This window comes from Nanorana parkeri, unplaced genomic scaffold (genome assembly GCF_000935625.1).
Source record: "Nanorana parkeri isolate BGI_ZX_2015 unplaced genomic scaffold, ASM93562v1 scaffold300, whole genome shotgun sequence".
In the NCBI taxonomy this organism is placed as follows: domain Eukaryota; kingdom Metazoa; phylum Chordata; class Amphibia; order Anura; family Dicroglossidae; genus Nanorana; species Nanorana parkeri.
Window position 1 is genome coordinate 453,515 of NW_017306568.1, and position 20,405 is coordinate 473,919.

General features: G+C 46.5%; 1 protein-coding gene across 1 annotated transcript in view; it reads right to left on the reverse strand.

Annotated features, from left to right (window-relative positions):
* The window catches only part of DGKB (diacylglycerol kinase beta), a 374,677-nt gene that overhangs the window by 10,746 nt on the left and 343,526 nt on the right, over positions 1 to 20,405 (reverse strand). The window contains exons 26-27 of the mRNA XM_018557729.1: positions 20,143 to 20,263; positions 18,577 to 18,637 (exon numbers count right to left, since the gene is read on the reverse strand). Of these exons, the coding sequence (XP_018413231.1) occupies positions 18,577 to 18,637; positions 20,143 to 20,263 (182 nt within the window). The remainder of the gene's footprint in view (positions 1 to 18,576; positions 18,638 to 20,142; positions 20,264 to 20,405) is intronic.

Consider the following 20,405-nt stretch of genomic DNA (forward strand, 5'->3'; position numbering starts at 1 on the left):
AGGAGGCAAGCTGAGATACACTTGGGCCACTTGGGTTTCCTTCAGGAGGCAGCTGAGATACACTTGGGCCACTTGGGTTTCCTTCAGGAGGCAGCTGAGATACACTTGGGTCACTTGGGTCTGGCACTTGCTCTCAACAGTGCCAGACCCAAGTGTGATCTCCTTGCTCCATCTGGCCAAGAGACTAGAGACATACTGCAGGAGATGGTCAGAGACTGGAGACATGCTACAGGAGATGGTCTGAGATTGGGGATATGCTAAAGTAAATGGTCAGAGATGTAGAAATACTACAGGAGATGATCTGAGACTGCAGACATTGTACAGTTCATGGTCAAAGACTCGGGACAGACTACAGGACATGGTCAGAGACTTGGGGAATACTGCAGGAGATGGTCAGAGACTGGAGACATGCTACAGGAAATGGTCAGAGATTAGGGACACGCTAAAGTAAATGGTAAGAGAAGTAGAAATACTACAAGAGATGATCTGGGACTGCAGACATTGTACAGTTCATGGTCAAAGGCTCTGGACATACTACAGGACATGTTCAGAGACCAGGGGAATACTGCAGGAGATGCTCAAAGACTGGAAACATGCTAAAGTAAATGGCCAGAGACTGCAGAAATAAAACAGGAGATGATCAGAGACTGCAGACATTCCCCAACCAAGGGGAAATGACAGTAAATTGTCTAACAAGTTGCATGGCTGCTTATACAACCAACATATTCTGATCTTCACTCTCCTCCACAGCAACGGAAATTATTGCCCACCCCCCCCCACCCCCCCATCAAAGGAAGATATTCTGGCGAGTTTGACAATCCCCCATGAAGCATCTCTGACCCTTAGAGGTATTAGTCATCAGCTCCCAGGTAGTCAAAGACAGTCTGATATCTGACATTCTACGCTCAAAATCGGGAGCATCTCATGCAATTACTGGGCCTTCATGGCCGCTAGAATTCTGCAAAAACTCTCTTTCCAGTTAGCTCAGGTACACCGGAGAAAAGTGCCGACACTATCATTAATCCTTAACACAGAGTGGAGATGACAGAGCTGGAAACATTATGTAAATGATTCATACTATTTTTGCATGTTGTGTTCCGAGCGGTATCACTGAGACCTTACATTAATAAAACTGTCGCGCTCCAGCCTGGAAGCCTTCAGTGTCAGACGGTAGAAGCAATATATTCCACAGATAGCAGGAAGTGACAGTTTGGATTATTTTAAGCTTAATTAAAATGTGCATTTTTTTTTTTTACTCATAATTATCCCAAATTAATTAGAAATTACTCACAGGTATAAGCCCTGCTCTTAGCAGTCGCAGATAGAAAAGGCTCCGGCGTTCTATACCTAAGTCGCACCGTTTTGCACACGCCGGGAGCAAGCAAGCAGTAAATTGTGTTGTCACTTCCACGCAAAAATATTGATGGCTGTAAAATTGGAAGAAATTACGCCTAGGTAAACAAACTTAATTAGAGAATGCAGAAGCGGGATCGCCCAAAAGTTACGCTCCGGGTTGCTGCGCTCCAAATAAAGACGCAAAGATTTAGCAGCGAATAGCTAGGATTTCTCTTGTTTTTTATTATTATTATTCTTATATTATTATACCGGATTTTTATAGCGCCAACAGTTTGCGGAGGCGCTTTACATAATGGAGGGAGACAGTACAGTTCCAATACAATTTGAATACAGGAGGGTTAGGAGGGTCCTGCTCCTGAGAGCTTACAATCTAGAAGGAGGGGCAAGTGATACAAAAGGTAGTAATTGTGTGGGATCAGCTGATGGAAGGAGTAAAAGGACAGTTATTATTAGGAATGCGCCGATACCGATACTCGTATGGATATCGATGGCGATACCGAGTATTTGGGCAAGTACCTGTACTCGCCCAAATGCTCCGATACCTAGCCCGATACTGGAATTTCCAGTCAGGGGAAGATTTCCTCACACCGGCAGTGCCGTAGGGAACATAGAGCCGGCTTCCAGGGCAATCAGGAAGCCGGGTGGCAAGCAATGACCTCCTCCCAACCTCCTGATTGACTGGGAAGCCGGTTTGATGCTGATTTGCTGGGAAGCCGGCTTCCTGGCCAATCAGCATCGAGCCGACCCAGCAGCCAGTTCCCTGCTGATTGGCAGGGAAGCTGGCTTCCCGGTCAGTCAGCATCGAGCTGGCCGAACAGCCAGCTCAATGCTGATTGGCTGTGAAGCCGGTTTCCCGGCCAATCATAATCGAGCAGGCCAAACAACATTTGAGCCAGCTTCCCAGACAATCAGGAAGCCGGACGGCATGTCATTACCTGCCACCCGGTTTCCTGATTGCCCAAGAAGCCAGCTCCATGCCAGCGGAAGCACCAGTATCGGTACTCGGTATCGGCGAGTACTGAAAGCAAAATATCGGTACTTGTACAGAAAACCGCTATCGGTGCATTCCTAATTATTATAAGCAGTGGCGTCACAAGGGAGGTAAAGTGGGGTGCAGCCTACAACTGGTGACACTATCAGAGGAAGTAACACCAAAATGACTGACAGTCATTTTGGTGTCATCCCCTCTGAAAAATTGGGCACTCGGCTGTGGACCAAGAACCCGACAACTGCACAAGAGAGGAGGGGAACCAGTGGCATACCTTACCCCGCCATGACGTCCATGCGGGTGACACTCGGTGGCCACACCGGGTAACACCCGACCTGGGGATGCCTCTGTCCTGAAGAGATGAGTTTTCAAAGATTGCCTAAAGGTGGATAGTGTAGGAAATAAGCGGACAGATTGGGGTAGGGAGTTCCAGAGAATAGGTGACACTGGAGAGGTCCTGGAGCATGCGAGGAGGTAACAAGGGAGCTAGAGAGCAGGAGGTCTTGGGAAGATCAGAGTGGACGGTTTGGATGATATTTTGAGATGAAGTTGGTGATGCAGCCGGAGGCAGAGCTGTACATGGCTTTGTATGTTGCATTTATAAATGTATTCATTGGGTAAGTAGGGGCCAGGGTAGGATTGGCAAAGGAGGGTTCCAGACACTGAACAGCTGGTAAGGTGGATGAGTCTGGCAGCAGCGTTCATAATAGACTGAAGGGGGGAAAGCCTTTTTAATGGTAGGCCAACAAGGAGGGAGTTATAATAATCGATGAAAGAGATTACAAGGGAATAAATTTGTTAAAAAAGGGCGAATTTTGGAACTGTTACGGAGGTTGAGTCGGCAAGATTTGGATAGTGATTGGATGTGGGGCTGAAAGGAGAGCTCAGAGTCAAGGATTACAGCGAGCACCCTGGCATTACGGGAAGGGTTGATCGTAGTGGGGAAGTCAGGGGAGGAGGAAATATTAGAAGCTCAGCTTTGGACCGGTTGAGTTTGAGGAAGTGGTGTGACATCCATGTTGATATGTCAGTGAGTGAGGGGGCTTTAATGCTGAACTTTAATCTGCTTATTTTTTTTACCTTTCCCGGTTCCTCCCTTCCCCCTCATCAACATGCAAATTAGATTTTTAAGTAAAACTTTTCTGTTTCCATTACACACCTTATTTTAGTCCCGGAGACGTCATCATTGGGTCTTTGTACTTCTCTTTGTAATGCGGGCAGATCACGGCTGGTGGGAGGGGCCAGCAGGGTGCTGTACATAGCTTCCCAGAAAAAAATCACAGTACTCCTCTCAAGAGCCCTCGGTCTTGATGCAAGCAGTAGGCTGGCCCTTGGGAGTAGTTATGCAATTTTAAAATGTTGGGTGGATGTCAGTCTGGAGAAGTGGGTGTTCCTAGGCAGGCTGCATTGGCATGCAGAGCACCATAGGAAACGTCCGCAAGTGATGCTGAGCCTCCATGACTGAAATAACTTAATTCCAATGAATGAAAGGGGCAGGGGCAATCAGGCTGGGGAGGAAAGCTGTAGATGATGATGTATGTCCTCCAGGATATGTAGCAGGCTGCATCTGACTTGCTGCAGCTTCTAATGCACATTGTAAGAAGCTCACAGTGTGCAGTGCAAGCAGAGTAAGTCATTTCAGTCCAGGAGAGGAGTCACTACAACTGTGCAAGACTGAAGGTAAGGTCGGAGTTCAGCTTTAAAGTTAAGCATGCATTCAATTAGGGAGTTTGAAGATTCATCAGTATTAAGGTGGCCATACACTCTACAACCATCGCAAGACTTTAGTCTTGCGATGGTTGTAAAGGGATTAAAAAAACGTACGATCTGCCTATCTTGGACAGGCAGATCGCACTCTCGATCATCGCAAGCCCGCCCCCCTGAGGGGCGGGCTTCCGATGACCGCAATGCTGAACGGGCAGTGTGCGCGTGCGCACACCGGCCCGTTCAGCATTTATCTTCCGAGCACCGTTCTAACCAGCCGAGAATCGTACGATTCCCGGCTGGTTTTGGAACATGCTGGTTCGACAGAAGACGTGCGACCGTACAGTAGAAACGGTCGTACGTCTCCGTTCACACTGCTCGATTATCGTACGAAAAACAGATCGCATACGATTATCGTGCAGTGTATGGGCACCTAAACTATTAATATCTTGTTCAGCTATCAGACAAGACCATAAATATATTTTATGTCAGAAGATTTCTCTGGGTGAGGAGTGATAGAATCCCTCTACAACTAATTAATAGGCTCTCGATCCTGACGCACAGAAGTATATCTCAGATGATGAAAGAGTAAAAGAAACCTGTTTCTTGGAGTAGATTTAAATAAAATGACTTCAACTTGTTTGATTTATTATAGCTCAGGAATGCAAATCACCTGAGGAACCATTAAAGAGGACCTGTCAGTCACTTAAAATGATATAGAGGCTTAAAGCCTCCAAAGTGTCTGCCTCCTTTACAAAAAAAAACATCTATGGTCCGATCTAAAGCTGTCATCTTGACCTGGGCCCCGGTCCAAGAAACCATGAAGGCCCCACCACCACCACCACCCTCCTCGGCGGTTAGAGGGCCCATTTCTTCCTTTCCAGGTCCCCCCAAGTGGTGGAATGCAAGGACCTGGTCGCACATGTGACCACTGCGACCCTGGTAGTTCTGCCAGTGATAGTGCAAGGTGCCTTCTTGTGTGTGACAAATTCATCTACAGCAGCCCAGCACTGCTTAACTGGTATAACTTATATCAGCTGAACAGTGTTGGGCTGCTATAGATGAATTTGTCACACACAAGGAGGCACCTTCCCTCACACCAACACCACCTCACAGCTTTTTGCTCTTCTCAGCCGTAACAACACATCCTCCCACAGTGTCAGTGCCACATCCTCCGCTGACATCAGCGGCAGTCATCATCTTGGCAAAGCAGCAGACAGCGGTGGTAACTGGCTGTGTTCTCCGTACAGGGAGCCGGCGGAGCGAAAGCAGGGGAGAGCACATCCTAAAGGGAAGAGAGCGGGCCGCCAGATAGCCCTCCCCGTCCATCTAACATGTCCCTCTGCGCCTCTGCGCATACCAGGACCAGGCTTCAAGGCGCCGATGAATGGGGGCTGGCCCTCTTCTTTCCTTCCGGGCCCCCACCCATGTGGCAGAACGCTAGGGCCCGGTCCCACATTCAACCCTGGTAGTTCCGCCAGTGGCTGACCATGCAGATGACAATTTTAAGTAAAGCCCCCGGGTGGTTAGGGGGGGGGGGGGGGCAGAAGGAAAGAATAGGGCCTGCAACCCCTTCTAACCACCGAGGTGCAGAACCCCAGGCCTGACTGTAAAGTAAATCCTGTTCTGGATTTATTCCACTGAGTATTTTCTGGGATGAAAGTTTCATTGCTTGCACCAAGGGAGGTATGCCTGCAATGTGCAATGGTAGATCTTCCAGGAAGTGGACATTTAACATTGTCTGGATCACTAAGTCAGAGAGTTTCTTAAAACCTGGGCTTCAAGAAGAAGACCCCATGGAGCATTTGCAAGGAATCTGACCATATCGGAATGCAGTATTCTCCTGGGCAAATTAAGAGCTATGAGGATCACTGGGATGCCCTTTCTCTCAATCCTGCAGAGCAGAAAAGGAAGGAGTTTCAGGTGAGGAAAGGTGTAAATCAGGTTGTACTGATCTCTCCGAGCTACCAAGGCATTCACTGCTTCTGGTAGAGGATCTGGTAGAGACAAATCTGTTCAGTTTTTTTTCTTGAGCCTGGAGGCCAAGAGGTCCGCATCTGGCTTCCCCAACCTGTGACACCGGTTCTGGAACACTTCCAGGCGTAGGGATCATTCTCCATGGTCCAGGCAGTGCGGGCAGAGGTAGTCTGTCTTCCAATTGTCCATGCCTGGGATGTGATTGGTGGACCAGGCTGGAATGTGAAATTCTGTCCAGAACAGAATCTTTCTACTTTACTTGCCAGGGCAAGATTGTTGAATCCTCCCTGATGTTTGATGTACGCTACTGCCGTAGCATTGAACAACTGGATCCTGATCGGTAGACCCTATAGTCAAGATGTCCAGTGTTAAAGAGACAACCAAACCACTGGAACATCCAGCATGACAGCAAGACTGGAAGCTGGGATTCCACCAGCACGCAAGACCCCTGCCCTTTCAGCATGTCTAGGACTCCTCCCAAGTTCATTGCAATAATCTTCCAAGAGATTGGAAGGAAGGGTTTTCACAACTCCAGAGCTGGATTCCTCAGCAACAACCTGGTCTTTGGTGGCAGAGATGTACAGACTGAACTGACTTGTCCCACAATGACTGGATATTGAGTTTAGGGGTCTGGAGTAAAACTAGGCAAATGGGACTGCCTCAATGAGCCTACCATCAGCCCAATAACATGTAAAAGCAAAGAGTTATTGGACTCTTGGACTCAAGAGTGCAAGAGTAGCAGAGAGTTTGACTTTTTTGGGGGTAGTAAAACTCTGGCTTGAGCTGTGTCTAGAAACAGACCCAGATACCCCAAGCTATGAGTCCGCTCCAATGCAAAGTTCTGAAGCTTCAAGATTCATCCAAACTTTTTTTTATGGCCTGAACCATCCATGCTGCATTTTTGGTCAGGATTTGTGCCAACTGTTCCCTCAGCAGGAGGTTGTCTAGATAGCCCACAGCAAGGATGCCCTAGAAGTGTAACACAGGGGCCAGAACCTTTGTCAATACATGTGGTGCAGAAAACAGGCCAAATGGTAACAATAATCTTGAACAAAAAGCAAAAATGGCTAGCAGAAAAAAAGTTACATTTGTCATAATAGAGAAAAGATATCCATCCTCCAAAGACACCAGCAAACAACTGAGGCATACTGGAACAGGGCGGGATTATGCCAAGTTTTTGTTTGTTTGCCCAGTATCTAATTCCACCTGTAGGTGGCAGTATATCCCAACTGTATCTGAATCCTGTGTCCCTCCATAAGCGAAAACATTTTTTTTATAGATTAGAATGATTATTTATTTGCTTGCTTTATGTTCGTAAACAATATATTGTTTCTGAACACTGAGTTCTCGGAGTCTCTGGAGAGATGTCTTTCAAATAATACAATTACCCGCATTGGTAACATTTGATGGTAAAAGCATTCTAAAGCACCGAGCCGAGCACTGTGCTCTAAAGTGGTGCATTATACTTGGACTTGCAGGTTCAGCCTAATATCTTACCAGTCTATTGTCTACATGGAGTAATATATTTTTCATTAATGGTTTGTATGCAATTTCGTCAAAACATGATGTTTTTGTTTGTGGGGTAACATACATATAAAAATATTCTGTATAGCACAGGTAGTCAGCCTCAGAACATCAACTGTGGTGTAACTACAAATCCCACAATGTCTCTGCCTCTGCCAATCAAGCCTGTGGCTATATCAGTTTTCACTTGTATGGGGATTTCTATACAGTTATATAGCCAGTGAATGATGAGAGTGATTGTTTTTCGGACCTCTGTTAAAGGTTTTTATTGCTAACAAGCCCCTCTGTGATAGCATTTGGAGGTGACAGGTTCTATCTGGGGTGTTTTAGACCCCAGATGTCTCCCCGAGCCCCAGATGTCTTCCCTAGTTTGGTGTTCCGGGAGGTACAGCGGTCCTGTTAAACGTACCGTTTTTAACGGCAGCCAATAAAAGTGATTTGGGAGCAATCATTTGACACTCCTGAATCACTATTGGCTGTTACTAATCTGTCTCATATGTACTGTAAGATAGTATGAGTGGTAAAGCAGCGGTAGCTATAACCAATCGCGCCTGCTACTTGTTTTTGTTCATGACGGTCCAGGACTGTATAAATACCTCTAATAAATAAATAGCTGTCCCTGCTGGGCAGATTTCACCTTCTGTATTTCTTCTGGTGATCATTGTCAATAAAACAGAAATTGATGGCAAATCCAACATTTTTAAAATGCCACCCAAAAATTTTAAAAGATAAAAGGACACCCTTAGAGATGACAGAAAGTAGACATGTAAGCTGCAGAAAAATTCTGTTCCGATATTTCGGGATTCGGATCCGAAATTAATTTCGGTTCAGGTTTCGGATTCTGACGGAATCCGAATTTTCGTTGGTTTCAGATAAGTTTATGAATATTCGTTGTGAATATCACAGAAAACCAGATACAGATATCAATACTAAAGCTGAATCTCCCAAGACCCGAAAGGTATTCGGGATCCGAATTTCTGAAATGCATTCGGGAGCTCCCGATCCCATTCGAGTCTAGGAGCCACATACATATATTACTAAAGCTGAGGCTCCCAGGCAGGGGCGTAACTAGAAATCACAGGGCTCCATAGCAAAATTTTGTATGGGGCCCCGTGATTGCTAGTTATGCCACTTGCAGAGCCCACCGGAGAGTGACCCTGCAGAGCCCACCATTGACTCTCTATAGGGGGCTCTGCAGCGTCTGAGATCTCTTACCTGCCAGCGCTGTCGCCTCTGTGGTCGCCAGGCCCTGCCTCCTGTTCCGTCCCCGGGCCCCGCCTCCTGTTCCGTCCCTGGACCCCAACTCCTCTGCTATCGAAGGGCCCCGCCTCCTCTTACATCACTGGCCCCACATACTGGCCCCACCTGCTCTTAGCACTGGCCAGTGATGTAAGAGGAGGCGGAGTTGCTCTTAGGCGGGCCCCGCCTCCTCCTTCATTCCGAACACCGCCCTCATCTGCCGCAGCGGCTGGGTGTCACTGACACAGCTCCGCAGTGGCTGTGAGGGGAAATGCGCCGCGGCTGAGCTGTGTCAGTGACAGCCAGCACCCCTACATGCCATAGCGACCCAGGCGGCCCTGGCTGGGCCCCATAGCGGCCGCCTGGGTCGCTATGACGATTGTTACGCCACTGCTCCCAGACCCAAATGGCATTTGGGAGCTCCCCAATGCAATTCAGAAATTTGAATGCTTTTCGGGTCTAGAAGGCTCAACTTTAGTATTATATGTATATACTGTATATGGCTCCCATGTTGGCGTAACGGAAATTCGTGTTCAGACCCATTCGGATGCAATAAACCGAAAAACACATCTGATTGGCCAGAAAAGTCACATGTCCCATTAAGTTTAGTTTTTGAAAAATTCGGACGAGATCCGAAATTCAGAAACAGAAATTCGGATTCGGACACATTCGGATTCGGAAATTTGGATGTGTTTCGAATGTCCGAATTTAGGACAATTGGTGCGAATTTTGATTCGGAACGAAACGATTCGCACATGTCTAACAGAAAGATAGTTTAAAAACTAGCAGACTTCTTTACTGTATAAGCTGAGAAACCGTGGACTCTTCTTCCACATGAACTGATAAAAGCAGATCCATTGCAAACATTTCAACATTACAGTGGCGTCACAAGGGGGGTGACTCACAGTCATTTTGGTGTCACCCCCCTCTGAAAAGTCGGGCGCTCGGTCATGGACCTTATCCTGCCGTGTGACTGTCCCCTCCTCTCTCTGCCGGCGTCCATCACCAAGATGTCTGCCGGCAGGTATCAGAATACTGCTGCGCGCGATGACGTCATCGCGCACGCGCCGCAGTGACGTCTCGGCGGGGTGACACTCGGTTAAGGCTCCGGGTGTCACCCAACCTCGGGACGCCCCTGCAACATTATTAAATGTTTAAGAAAAAACAATATTTACCTCCACTTATAAAATACAATACGATGTTGGCCCAGAGATTTCACTGACAGTCATTTTGAGGTCAGAAATTATTTTTTTTCTCCAAGTGAGACAAATTGGCTCAAACTTTAAAGGAAATCTAAATACTTTTTAAAGTTCATATTTATATAACCGTCTGACACTCTGTCTGCCATTCTACTATAAATGTTTTAAATAAATAAAAAAACATGAAACTATGGAAAGGCAAGAATGTAAAAATGTGAATTACTATAAAATTATTTTATTGTGAATGTGAAGAAAGGGAATTTAAGATATAAGAACTAAAATGCATGTATAGCCAACTACTTCTTTTAGGAGGAAGGAGGGGAGAAAACCCCTGTGAGTATATTTTTGTTGTCTGTTTGCCACTGGGGAGAATTACCTTCACTTCCTGTCCTGCCGATGTTACAGGATGCGAGAGGAAATCTTTCTCTTAGACAGTTGTCACCAGGAAAGTTCACCCTCACATCTTGTTGTGGCAACAACTGTAAAATGTTGGATTCCTCATCACCTTCTGTCTTTAAGAAAATGGTGGCAGAACGAATAGGGAGACGCCTCTGGGACTTAGGGCCTATTCACACCAATTGCAGTACGTTCCAAAACAGTATCTGCTAGAACGCACAGCAACTGCTCACTAAATTTCCCCCTTCGTTCTGGGGCAGGGGCGTGGCGGTGCATTGAAGTGACACCAGTGACACCGCAGCCACACCGACCCCCCGCCCGCATTGTGACCGGACGCGTAGCAAAACATTGCCTGCGTTCCGGTCCACTGCAAATGCAAAAAATAGAGCATGCAGCATTTCTTTGCGTTCGCAGTGGAACGGTGCCATTGACTTCAATGCACCGCCAAGCCCCCTCCCGCCCCAGAACGAAGAGGGAAGTTTAGTGAGTGATTGTGTGAGCGCCGCAGCCGGGACGGATCTCGACAATACTGTCAAGAGCCACCCAGCTGCGTGAGTGAGAGCTGGCTCTGCCTATCTAGAGGCAGAATCAGCTGTGCCCACCCCCTCCCCCGTTCGTTCCTCCACTCAACGCTGGAGGATCGGAAAGGGGAGGCTGAATCCCTGCGGGGAGCCGTGACTGACAGCCACCGCTCACTGAAGGGAGATGATCGGGAGGTGAGCAGATCCATGCATGCTTCTCCTCACTTCCCGATCGATAGAGCCGAACTGTGACAGCTTCTGTGTCACTCACCTCATAGATCTACTTTTAACTTTAAAAATACATTCAAGTACCTGTAACTATGAATAACAATGTTGTTTGTGTATCACTCGGCAGGGAGAACAGTTATACATTTTTTTCACCGTTTGTGCTCCACGCAGCTGCCAAGAGTGAACTTGGCGCGTGAACGGATTACCTTGATAGTAGCTGATCTAATGTGTTTTTTGGCTAAAAACCCATCGTGTATGAAATGTGAAAAAGGAAATAAATTATGTGGGTGCCATGAATGCTTTGCATTTAAATGCAGTCGAAGGCACTCAAAGCCGTTCAGGAATACAAATGTATTTTTGATGCACATGGTATAAAAAGCGACGTTCATGAACAAACAGGCGTAGTCACATCATAAAGCCCAGCTCTCCCAAATGTCCCTTGTTTAGCTAGACACAAGTCCCTCTGTCCCTTCTTCTCTCCACAATTGCCCCCCTCTGGCTCAGCTATATGCATTTGTTACAACATTTTTTAGCCTGTATTCCCAAAGGGCGTTACCACGTGGCACAACAAGCGTACACTTCAGTATGCCGCTGTGAGGTCATGCCGCCGTGAACATAGCAGCCACAGAATTTTGGTTATAATAATAAAAAGCCCTTTTGCGAGGCACTCCTATTACTTTGTGTTGGAAAGTGAAGAATTTGGGGTGACAAGATTTGTTTTATGTCAAACAGAATTTTCTAATCATAGAACACCTATGACACTTTCATAGCTGCTCAGACTACTTCATCAGGTCAAGACTCTACGGCATTTTGGCAGTGTGGAGAGAACTATTGTCACAACAACATGTTTCACCCCCACTGGTACTTAATCGCCATGATTAAGCCAAGTAGCCAGTGAAATGCGTCAGCGGGTGGTGATAGGTGGAGTGTTCCCTGTTGTGCCCGAACAATTATTATTATTATACAGTATTTACATGGCGCCAACAGTTTGCACAGCGCTTTACAATATAAGGAAGACATTACAATCACAATACAATTCAAGACAAGATGGGAAGGAGGGCCCTGCCCATGAGGGCTTACAATCTAAAAGTTGACTGCTAAATCCCCCAACACCAAACCTCCCCCCCACCCCGGAAATCTCCAGCTCAGCCAGGTTCCCAGGTCTTGATATTAACATCAGAGCAAAAACAGAACATGTTTCAATCTTTACATATGTTCTATGCTGCCAAACCCACTGCTGTCAATCTCAAGATGGTGACGCCCAGCAGAAGTTCCAGATTTATTGACCACAAGCTCAAGGGAAGCTTTTCAAGAAAGTTTGAAGCAATTATATAAGGTCTTCTTTAAATGAATAATGTGAGGATACGATCTCTTCAAGGAAAGGGTTCGTGTTAGAGCAGGGATGGCCAAACTCCGGCCCTCCAGCTGTGGTGAAACTACAAATCCCATGAAGCATCTCTCTCCGGGAGTCATATCTGTGGCTGTGAGAATCTTGCAAAGCCTCATGGGATTGGTAGTTCCACCACAGCTGGAGGGCAGCAGTTTGGCCATCCCTGAGTTAGAGCTACAGAGAGTATAAGGGAGAGTTAGTGTTAGGGTTACAGAGAGAGTTAGTATTAGGGTTAGTGTTAGGCATAAAGGGTGGGGCAGTGGGAGCTTCGGTGTTACGATTGAAGGGAGGTTTAGTACAAAGGTTATAAGGAGGGTTAATGATAGAATTACACGGAAGTATAGTGTTAGGGTTACAGGGAGGGTTAGTGTTAGGGCTACCGGGATACTCTTGGGATAGGGTCTCTTTAAGGAAAGGGTTAGTGTTAGTGTTACAGGGAAGGTAAAAAGTTAGTTGCTTAGTGTTAGGGTTTTTAGAGAGGGTGATTATTACGGTTATTGTTAGGCATAAAGGTTGGGTCAGTTGGAGGTTTGGTGGTAGGATCAAAGGCAGGATTAGTATAAGGGTTATAGGCAGGGTTAATGTTAAGATTACAGGGAGGTATAGTGGTAGGGTTGCAGGGAGGGTTAGTGTTAGGGTTACAATAAGGAAGGTTAATGTTGGGGCTACAGGAAGGGTTAGTATTAGGGTACAGGGAGGGTTTTTGTTATGGTTAAGGGGAGGGTTGGTGTGAGGGTTAGTGTTATGGTTACAGAAAAGATTACTGTTAGGTTAAAGGGGAGGTTTAGTGTTAGGACTGGCATAAGGGTTGGTGTAAGGATTAAAGGAGGGTTCATTTTAAGGTTAGAGTTACAGGGCGGGTTAGAGTTGGGATTACAGGGAGGGTTAGTGTAAGAAGATTGTTGGTGGTTGGGCATCACTATCTATGATGGGAGCTCTTTGCCAGAAATCACCAACTGCAAGCTCCTAACGCTGGACTTAAAGCATCAGCACAATCACAGAGAGGGATGCTGAAATAAAATCAACTGCCAAAATGATTTCTTCTGGAGATCTGTATCGTGTTGTCTTAACTCAAATGATCTAGGCTCTTGGGCAGCTCCACATGCAGTCTCTTGGATAAGGGATAATGAAATAGAATTAATATTTAAAGGCAGGCTGTTAGAGAGTTACACAAATACCTGTTGATAAGGCCATAGAGATACAAAGCCGAGTGTTAGTATTAGTTTGTGAAATACGGAGCTTATTTACTTTCTACTTAAAATCCTCCTTTTTTTTTGTAAAGGGAAGCGATGAAGAAACGTCCATTATCCAAAAATTCATATTTTATGCAGTAAATAACTGAACAATCACGCAAAGTGCTTGCGGGGAAACGTGAAACTAGCAATACAGCCTAGCTATAATTTATACCAACACTTTCTGGGAGCTAGACTTCGCTGGAAGGTAAGTGGTGGAGAGAAGTGATTTTTGTGACTTTGATAAACTGTAATTACCAAATCACCATTCATTTATGCAGGACAGGAGATACATCTGTAGATAGCTGCCAATCTGGAGAAACTAGATCTAGGAGAATGGTAATCATGGCATTGATATATTTCGGATCAATAATTAAAATATTGATCCGAAATATTAAAGTACATAAAATGTATTTTATGTACTAAAATCTTTATTTTAAGTATTAACATTGAAATCAGAGTGTTTTTAGAAGGTGCTAGATTTTTAAAGCCTGACTTAATTTCAGTCTGGGCCCATTCACACCAGATCCATGTTGCGGTCCGCTACATTTCCCAACAAATGCTAATAGAGGGGCAACGAAAAATAAATGGGGCATGTTCACACCACTCCGTTCCATTGCATTACGTTACGGTGAGAAAAAAGCAGAACATGCACTCCTTTGTATCAGCACAACATAACGCAACGGATCCGGTGTGAACTAGCCCCATTCACACCCATTCATTTTTTGGTGCCCTTCCATTTTATATCCGTTGAAAAGCAGATTGCAATACAACAGATGGGAAGGACACTGGAAAGTACAATTGCAAGTCAATCGGATTTCCTTCCGATTTTGGTGTGCACCGTAAATCAGCAACATACAGTACATCCCAGGTGCGTCAAAACAAAAGGTGTGCAAAGTCTTAAGGTGCATTCACAGCAAATAGGAGGGTCCGATGACTTGCAATTGTACCGTTCAATTTCCTTCCCATCTGTTGCATTGTGATCTGTTTTTCAAGGGATGCTAACAGAAGGGCACTGAAAAATGAATGGGTGTGAATGGGGCTAGTTCACACCGGATCCATTGTGTTATGTTGTGCTGAAAAATTATACTGCATGTTCTATCTTTTTTTTAGCGTAACATAACGCAACGGAACAACGCGGTGTGAACTAGTCCCATTCACACCCATTCATTTTTCGGTGCCCTTCCGTTAGCATTCGTTGAAAAACATATCACAACGCAACAGATCCAATGTGAATGGGCCCTATAAGTTCGTTTCTTTAGAAAGCAGCCACAGCCTGAGTAGAAAAGCCTGTCTCCTGCTAGCACGCTGCAGGTAAAGACCCTTGTTCTCTGTGTGAAAGATGTGGTCTCTCTGCAAAGGTCCAGCATGCCCCCTGCTGAGACAGAATAAGAACTCTCCAATCAGCAAAGTTCATGCTCCCTGTAAAATGCACATCTATAAGTCTGACTCAGCCGGCAGCTTGTCAGACCTCTGCAAAGAGACCACTGTCTACAAAGGGAGGGTAAGGATTCTTTACTACAGCATGCTGACAGGCTTTTCTACTCAGGCTGTGGCTGCTTTCTCAAACTCACTGTAAGACTTTTGTTTTGGTGGACCTGGAATGTACTCAGATGATTTACACTGAAGGCACCATTGGGCTTTACTAAAAAAAAAAAAAAAACCTCAGTGAGGATGTTGTGTACTTGCCAGGGACGGCGATCAGGAAGCTAGTCGCTTTATACGTGATGGAGTGCCTCGCATTTGAGGGTTGCCCGAATATTTTAATGAAGAGACATGTCAAAATGTAGATTGAGCACCAATACAGGGCAAGGCTCAATTTCAATAAGAGTAAATATTCGAGCATTCAATTGTGGTTTGGGGTATTGTTATAGTTCTAATATTTTACTGCTCAACGAACCACCGATGGAGTTGTATTGTCCCTCGCATTTTGGACTGCTTACAGTACACCTTTCAGTTACTTAAAATTACTGAGAATGGGCTATAACCTCTCTAAGCTGGGGGGCGTGGCCTGCACCTCGAGGAGAATGGCCCCACACTAACTGAGCTCCGGCTACCTGAGATCTAAACGAAGCTCCATTCGCGTTCTTCCACCCAGGATGGTGAAGATTGGGCAACAGCAGACTGCAACCTTCGAACCCCTGCCTCATACCACGCAGCTGAGTGGGCAAATACCGGACATTTTCCGCACACAGCGGCCTTCCGCCACCGGAGAGAGGCCTCCCAAGATGGCCGCGGGACCTTCCACCGCCGTGTCCCCTCACATGCCTGCTTCCATTTCGGGCACCGAACCGCCAGACTCCCACCCCTCCTCTTACCTCCAGCATCTGCAAACCCGAGCAGAGCTCCACTCCGTGGCCTCTGATATCAAGGAGGCCCTCTGCTCTGCGGTGTCGGAGCTGCGGAAGGATCTGCAGGACCTGGGCTGTCGCATCCAAGCGGTGGAACATACGGGCCGCAAGCAGAGTGAGGCGATTCGGGCCATTCACTCCCAGCAAGACCACACGGTCCGCAGCCTGATCGAGATGAGACGCCACCTGGAGGACCTGGATAATAGAGGGAGGAGGTCTAACATTAGAGTTCGAGGGGTGTTGGAGACCTACATGCCTGAGGCAATCCCCACCGTCCTCATGACCATCTTTAATGACCTGCTAGACCGCCCAGCCGAATCGCCCATAGACTTGGTGAGAGCGCACAGAGCCTTGAAACCCCGAGCACCGCAGGAAGAGACACCCCGAGATATCATCTGCTGCCTCCAGAGCTTCCCCCTGAAAGAGGAGATCCTGCTAAAGGCCAGACAAAGAGGTTCCGTCTTCCTGGATGGTAGGGAAGTGAAATTATTCCAGGATCTCTCTGCCATTACATTGCAACAACGCCGAGCACTACGACCTTTACTGGACTGCCTCAGGGATCGCAACATCATCTACAGGTGGCGTTTCCCTTTCAGCCTTACAGCCACCCACAGAGGCAACACAGCTACCCTGCGCCTACCTGAAGACATCACCGACTTCTGCGCCAGACTGGACCTGCCTGAAGTCATCATCTCGGACTGGTACTCGGACCTGTACTCTTCCCCAACCAACCCGCGGCCCTCGCTGGTTCCGGCAATCGCAGAACATGCCCGTGACCGCAAAGAGCAAAATCATCCAGGCTCCTCCAACCCACGCAGGCAGAAGAAGCAGAAAGCCCTTCCTAGGGCAGGAAACCCGGCTGGGGATTCCAGCAGCAATGACTCCTTCCCACGAAGTCCTCCGGGGCTGAGGCAATGAGCTAAGTATCGACACTGATGCTTCCACATCTTTACACACCATACCCGCCCCGGTGTATACCGTATTAGTGGGACTAGCAATGTTCCAACTGTGTAGACGGCACGACTTTCCTCGTAAAGGACAGGCATACCGGCTTACAGTGTATCTGACACCTCCTTGCACCTCCACAGGGCTACCTAACTGTGAAACCGCTATACCAACTGCAACGGTGTCTTCACCATGCCGGCCTTCTTCACTATACCAGGAGTATGCTCGTCTTTACTAGGCGATGTTATGATTGTGCCTGGGAGACATGACCATGGCCACTTGACGGGGCGATGTGGGTCTGAGGTCCAATTTAGGACGTCGACTCCCAGGGCCCCTTCACTTGTATAATACGAACAGCCCCACCAGCAATCGGGGGCCTCTGTTAAGTTTAGCAATGCATGTCTGTTGTAGATCCCTCACTGCCTCCCTTGTTGGGTCTCGGGTATAGCCCAAGCCCTACCCTGGTAATTGGCAAAACTTTACCCGATTTACCGCTTAGAACCTTATCCACTGTCTCATTTGATTGGTAGGATTTCCTCCCCCACCCTCGTTCAAGCCACCCCCCAAAGAGTGACGTCTTGCACCTGGCACCTGTTGCCAGTTGCAACAGGCGCTTCACCTACTGTACCCCAGCACTTCTAGGATAGGTTGTGACCTTACCACTGATGGACCCATTTTTGCCAGGGGAAAACATACAAGGAACTCATGTAGAAACCTGACTAGACGACTGACACACACGCTGATAACATAATACATCTTACTGATTCCCCTTTTGCGGAGGGGGAATGGCACGCCCCACGGGTGGGTGCTCCGGCCGGTGCACTTTAGGATCTCCCTCCAAGACGCCACTAGCCCCTGCTCGATCTGGAGCACCTGGGGGTTTCACCGCTGGAGACTCCTCCTCCTAGGGGTTTTTTTTTTTTCGCCTCCACTTTCTCTATACCTCTCTACGACCTTTGTCTCGTTTTGTTTAGGTTGCACCAAAAAATGTTTTGTTGTTATTTGCCTTATGTCAGGAGAATTACTGTAGGCCGAGTTCATAACCAGCTGATCACAGGCCATTGTCCTGAAAGATCGCTCATACTTCCAAACCTACATATCCTCCCGAATGTCCTGTGTGATATGCCAGATGTTATTATTGCATAGTAATGAGACTAGATTACGCTGGAATTGCCAATTGTGAGTACCTGCCTGCAATGTCTAGTGACCTAACCAAACAACCTCATAGTTAGGAGGTTGCTCACTTGAAGATGTAAAGTGATATGTTGTTTATTTGTCGTTTTTCTTTTTCTTTTGGGATGTGATATGTTTGATCACATTGTATGTACTTTCTTTGTTTAATTTGTTCAATAAAACAAAAATTTTAAATGGAAAAAAAAAATAACCTCTCTAAGCTTTTTATTGCTGTCTGTGACTTCTCTGGAAATTTCCCCCCACTTCCTGGACTGAGGTTTTGTCCTGGTGTAAAATCTTTAGTATAATTTGTTTGCAGATATATCCCACAAATAACAATAGTAATTACTCACTGTGCATGGTGTCTGCATCCAAGGTTCTCCATCTATTTGCATGGGAAGTGACTTGCTGGTCCTTTAATAAAAAAATTAAAATAAAAGGTAACAGTTAAACATTTCACTTTACTAAACTAGAAGTTGAACTGGTTGCCAGCTCGTATACAGATAATGTAAAACCTGTGGTTGGTGCCTTGCCAGACAGTATTTTAAATCGTTCCTCCAAGTGGCTTCAAGGCGGTGACTACTTGGAACTGTTTCAAGTTGCCCAGGTTTGGAAATCTACACTATATGGTCAAAAGCATGTGGAAACCCCTTCAAATGAGTTCATGTGTTCATGGTGAAGATTACCATTAAAGGAGAACTATGGGGTAAGTGTTTTCCCCCATAGTTCTCCTAAGGGTCACGGGAGGACATATACTAGCGTCCTACTGTGACCAAAAGCTGAGTATATAGCCAGCTACAGCTCGCGGTATACTAAGACCACCGCAGCCTGGATGGATACCGACATTACTGTCGAGATCCACCCAGCTGCGTGACTGACAGCTGGCGCTGCCTATCTAGAGGCAGAGCCAGTTGTACCTGCCCCCTCCCCTGTCCGTTCGACCAGTCAGCGCTGGAGGATCAGAGCGGGGAGGGGAGAATCCCTGCAGGGAGCCTTGAGTGACACTCATGGCTCTCTACAGGGAGATGATCGAGAAGTGAGCGAGCGACGGTATGTATTCTCTCACCTCCCGATCTATTCAGCCGACGTGTGACAGTTTCATTGTCACACGTCGGCTCGAACTATGAGGTTGAGTGAAAATCACTCACCTCATAGTTCTCCTTTAAAGAGACAGCATACAAAGACATTTTAGACAATTGTGTGTTTCCAGCCTCCTAGGAATAGTTTGGGACCCTTTTCTGCTCCAGCATGACTGTGTACATGTGGACAAAGGCAGCCCCTTAAAGACATGGTCTGCCCAGTTTGGTGTGAAGGAACCTGAGTGGCCTGTTAGCGTCCTGACCTCAACCCGTACTGAACACCTTTGGCATGAATTGGAACGCCAACTGCAAGTTAGGTCCTCTCATCCAACATCAGTACCTGACCTCACAAATGTTCTTTTGGTTTAATGGAACAAATACCTACAGACATACTCCAAAACCTTGTTGAAAGCCTTCCCAGAAGCGTGGAGGCTGTTATAGTCATTAGGGCAGATGAAAGGGATATTTGTATACATTGTAGTTCCCACTCCAGTAAGGTCTCTCCTACACCGATGAGCTCTGATAGTCTGAAATGTCTGTCCATACTCTCTGTAGGCCAGCGTTCTTCTAAACATCTGTGGATGGATCATTTACCAACTAAACTGCCATGTACAATGACATTACTCAGAAGACCTTTCTCCTTTTCAGGAAGGTTATTTGTACTGTATATGTGTCCTATAGAGCATCTTCTGAAAGTCTCTTTATCTGTTTTGCATTGAAGCCATATAACCTCAGAGAAGCACTGTGCAAATTGCCTCTCAGCGGTGGGTACTCTGTTAGAAGCAATCAGTAGCGATTACTGATTAATCTGTCAATTTAACAGCGTGAAATTATTATTACCGTATAACCACAGATGAGCACTGTGCAAGTCTTCTTCCGGCACTCTTCAGCCCTGTGTAGATCTGACCCATCTCCATCGCACCTTCCAATCCCACCACTTCCAGCAGCTGATCACTCAGATCTGAAATGACAATGCAAATCCATTTAACCTTGTGTAGAGTCATTTCAACTACATATAGGAATCTTTGGCAGGTTTTCTTGGCTGGGATTTTATGTCACCCCAAGAACAGGGTAGTTTCAGCTTTAATAAGACTAAAGCAATT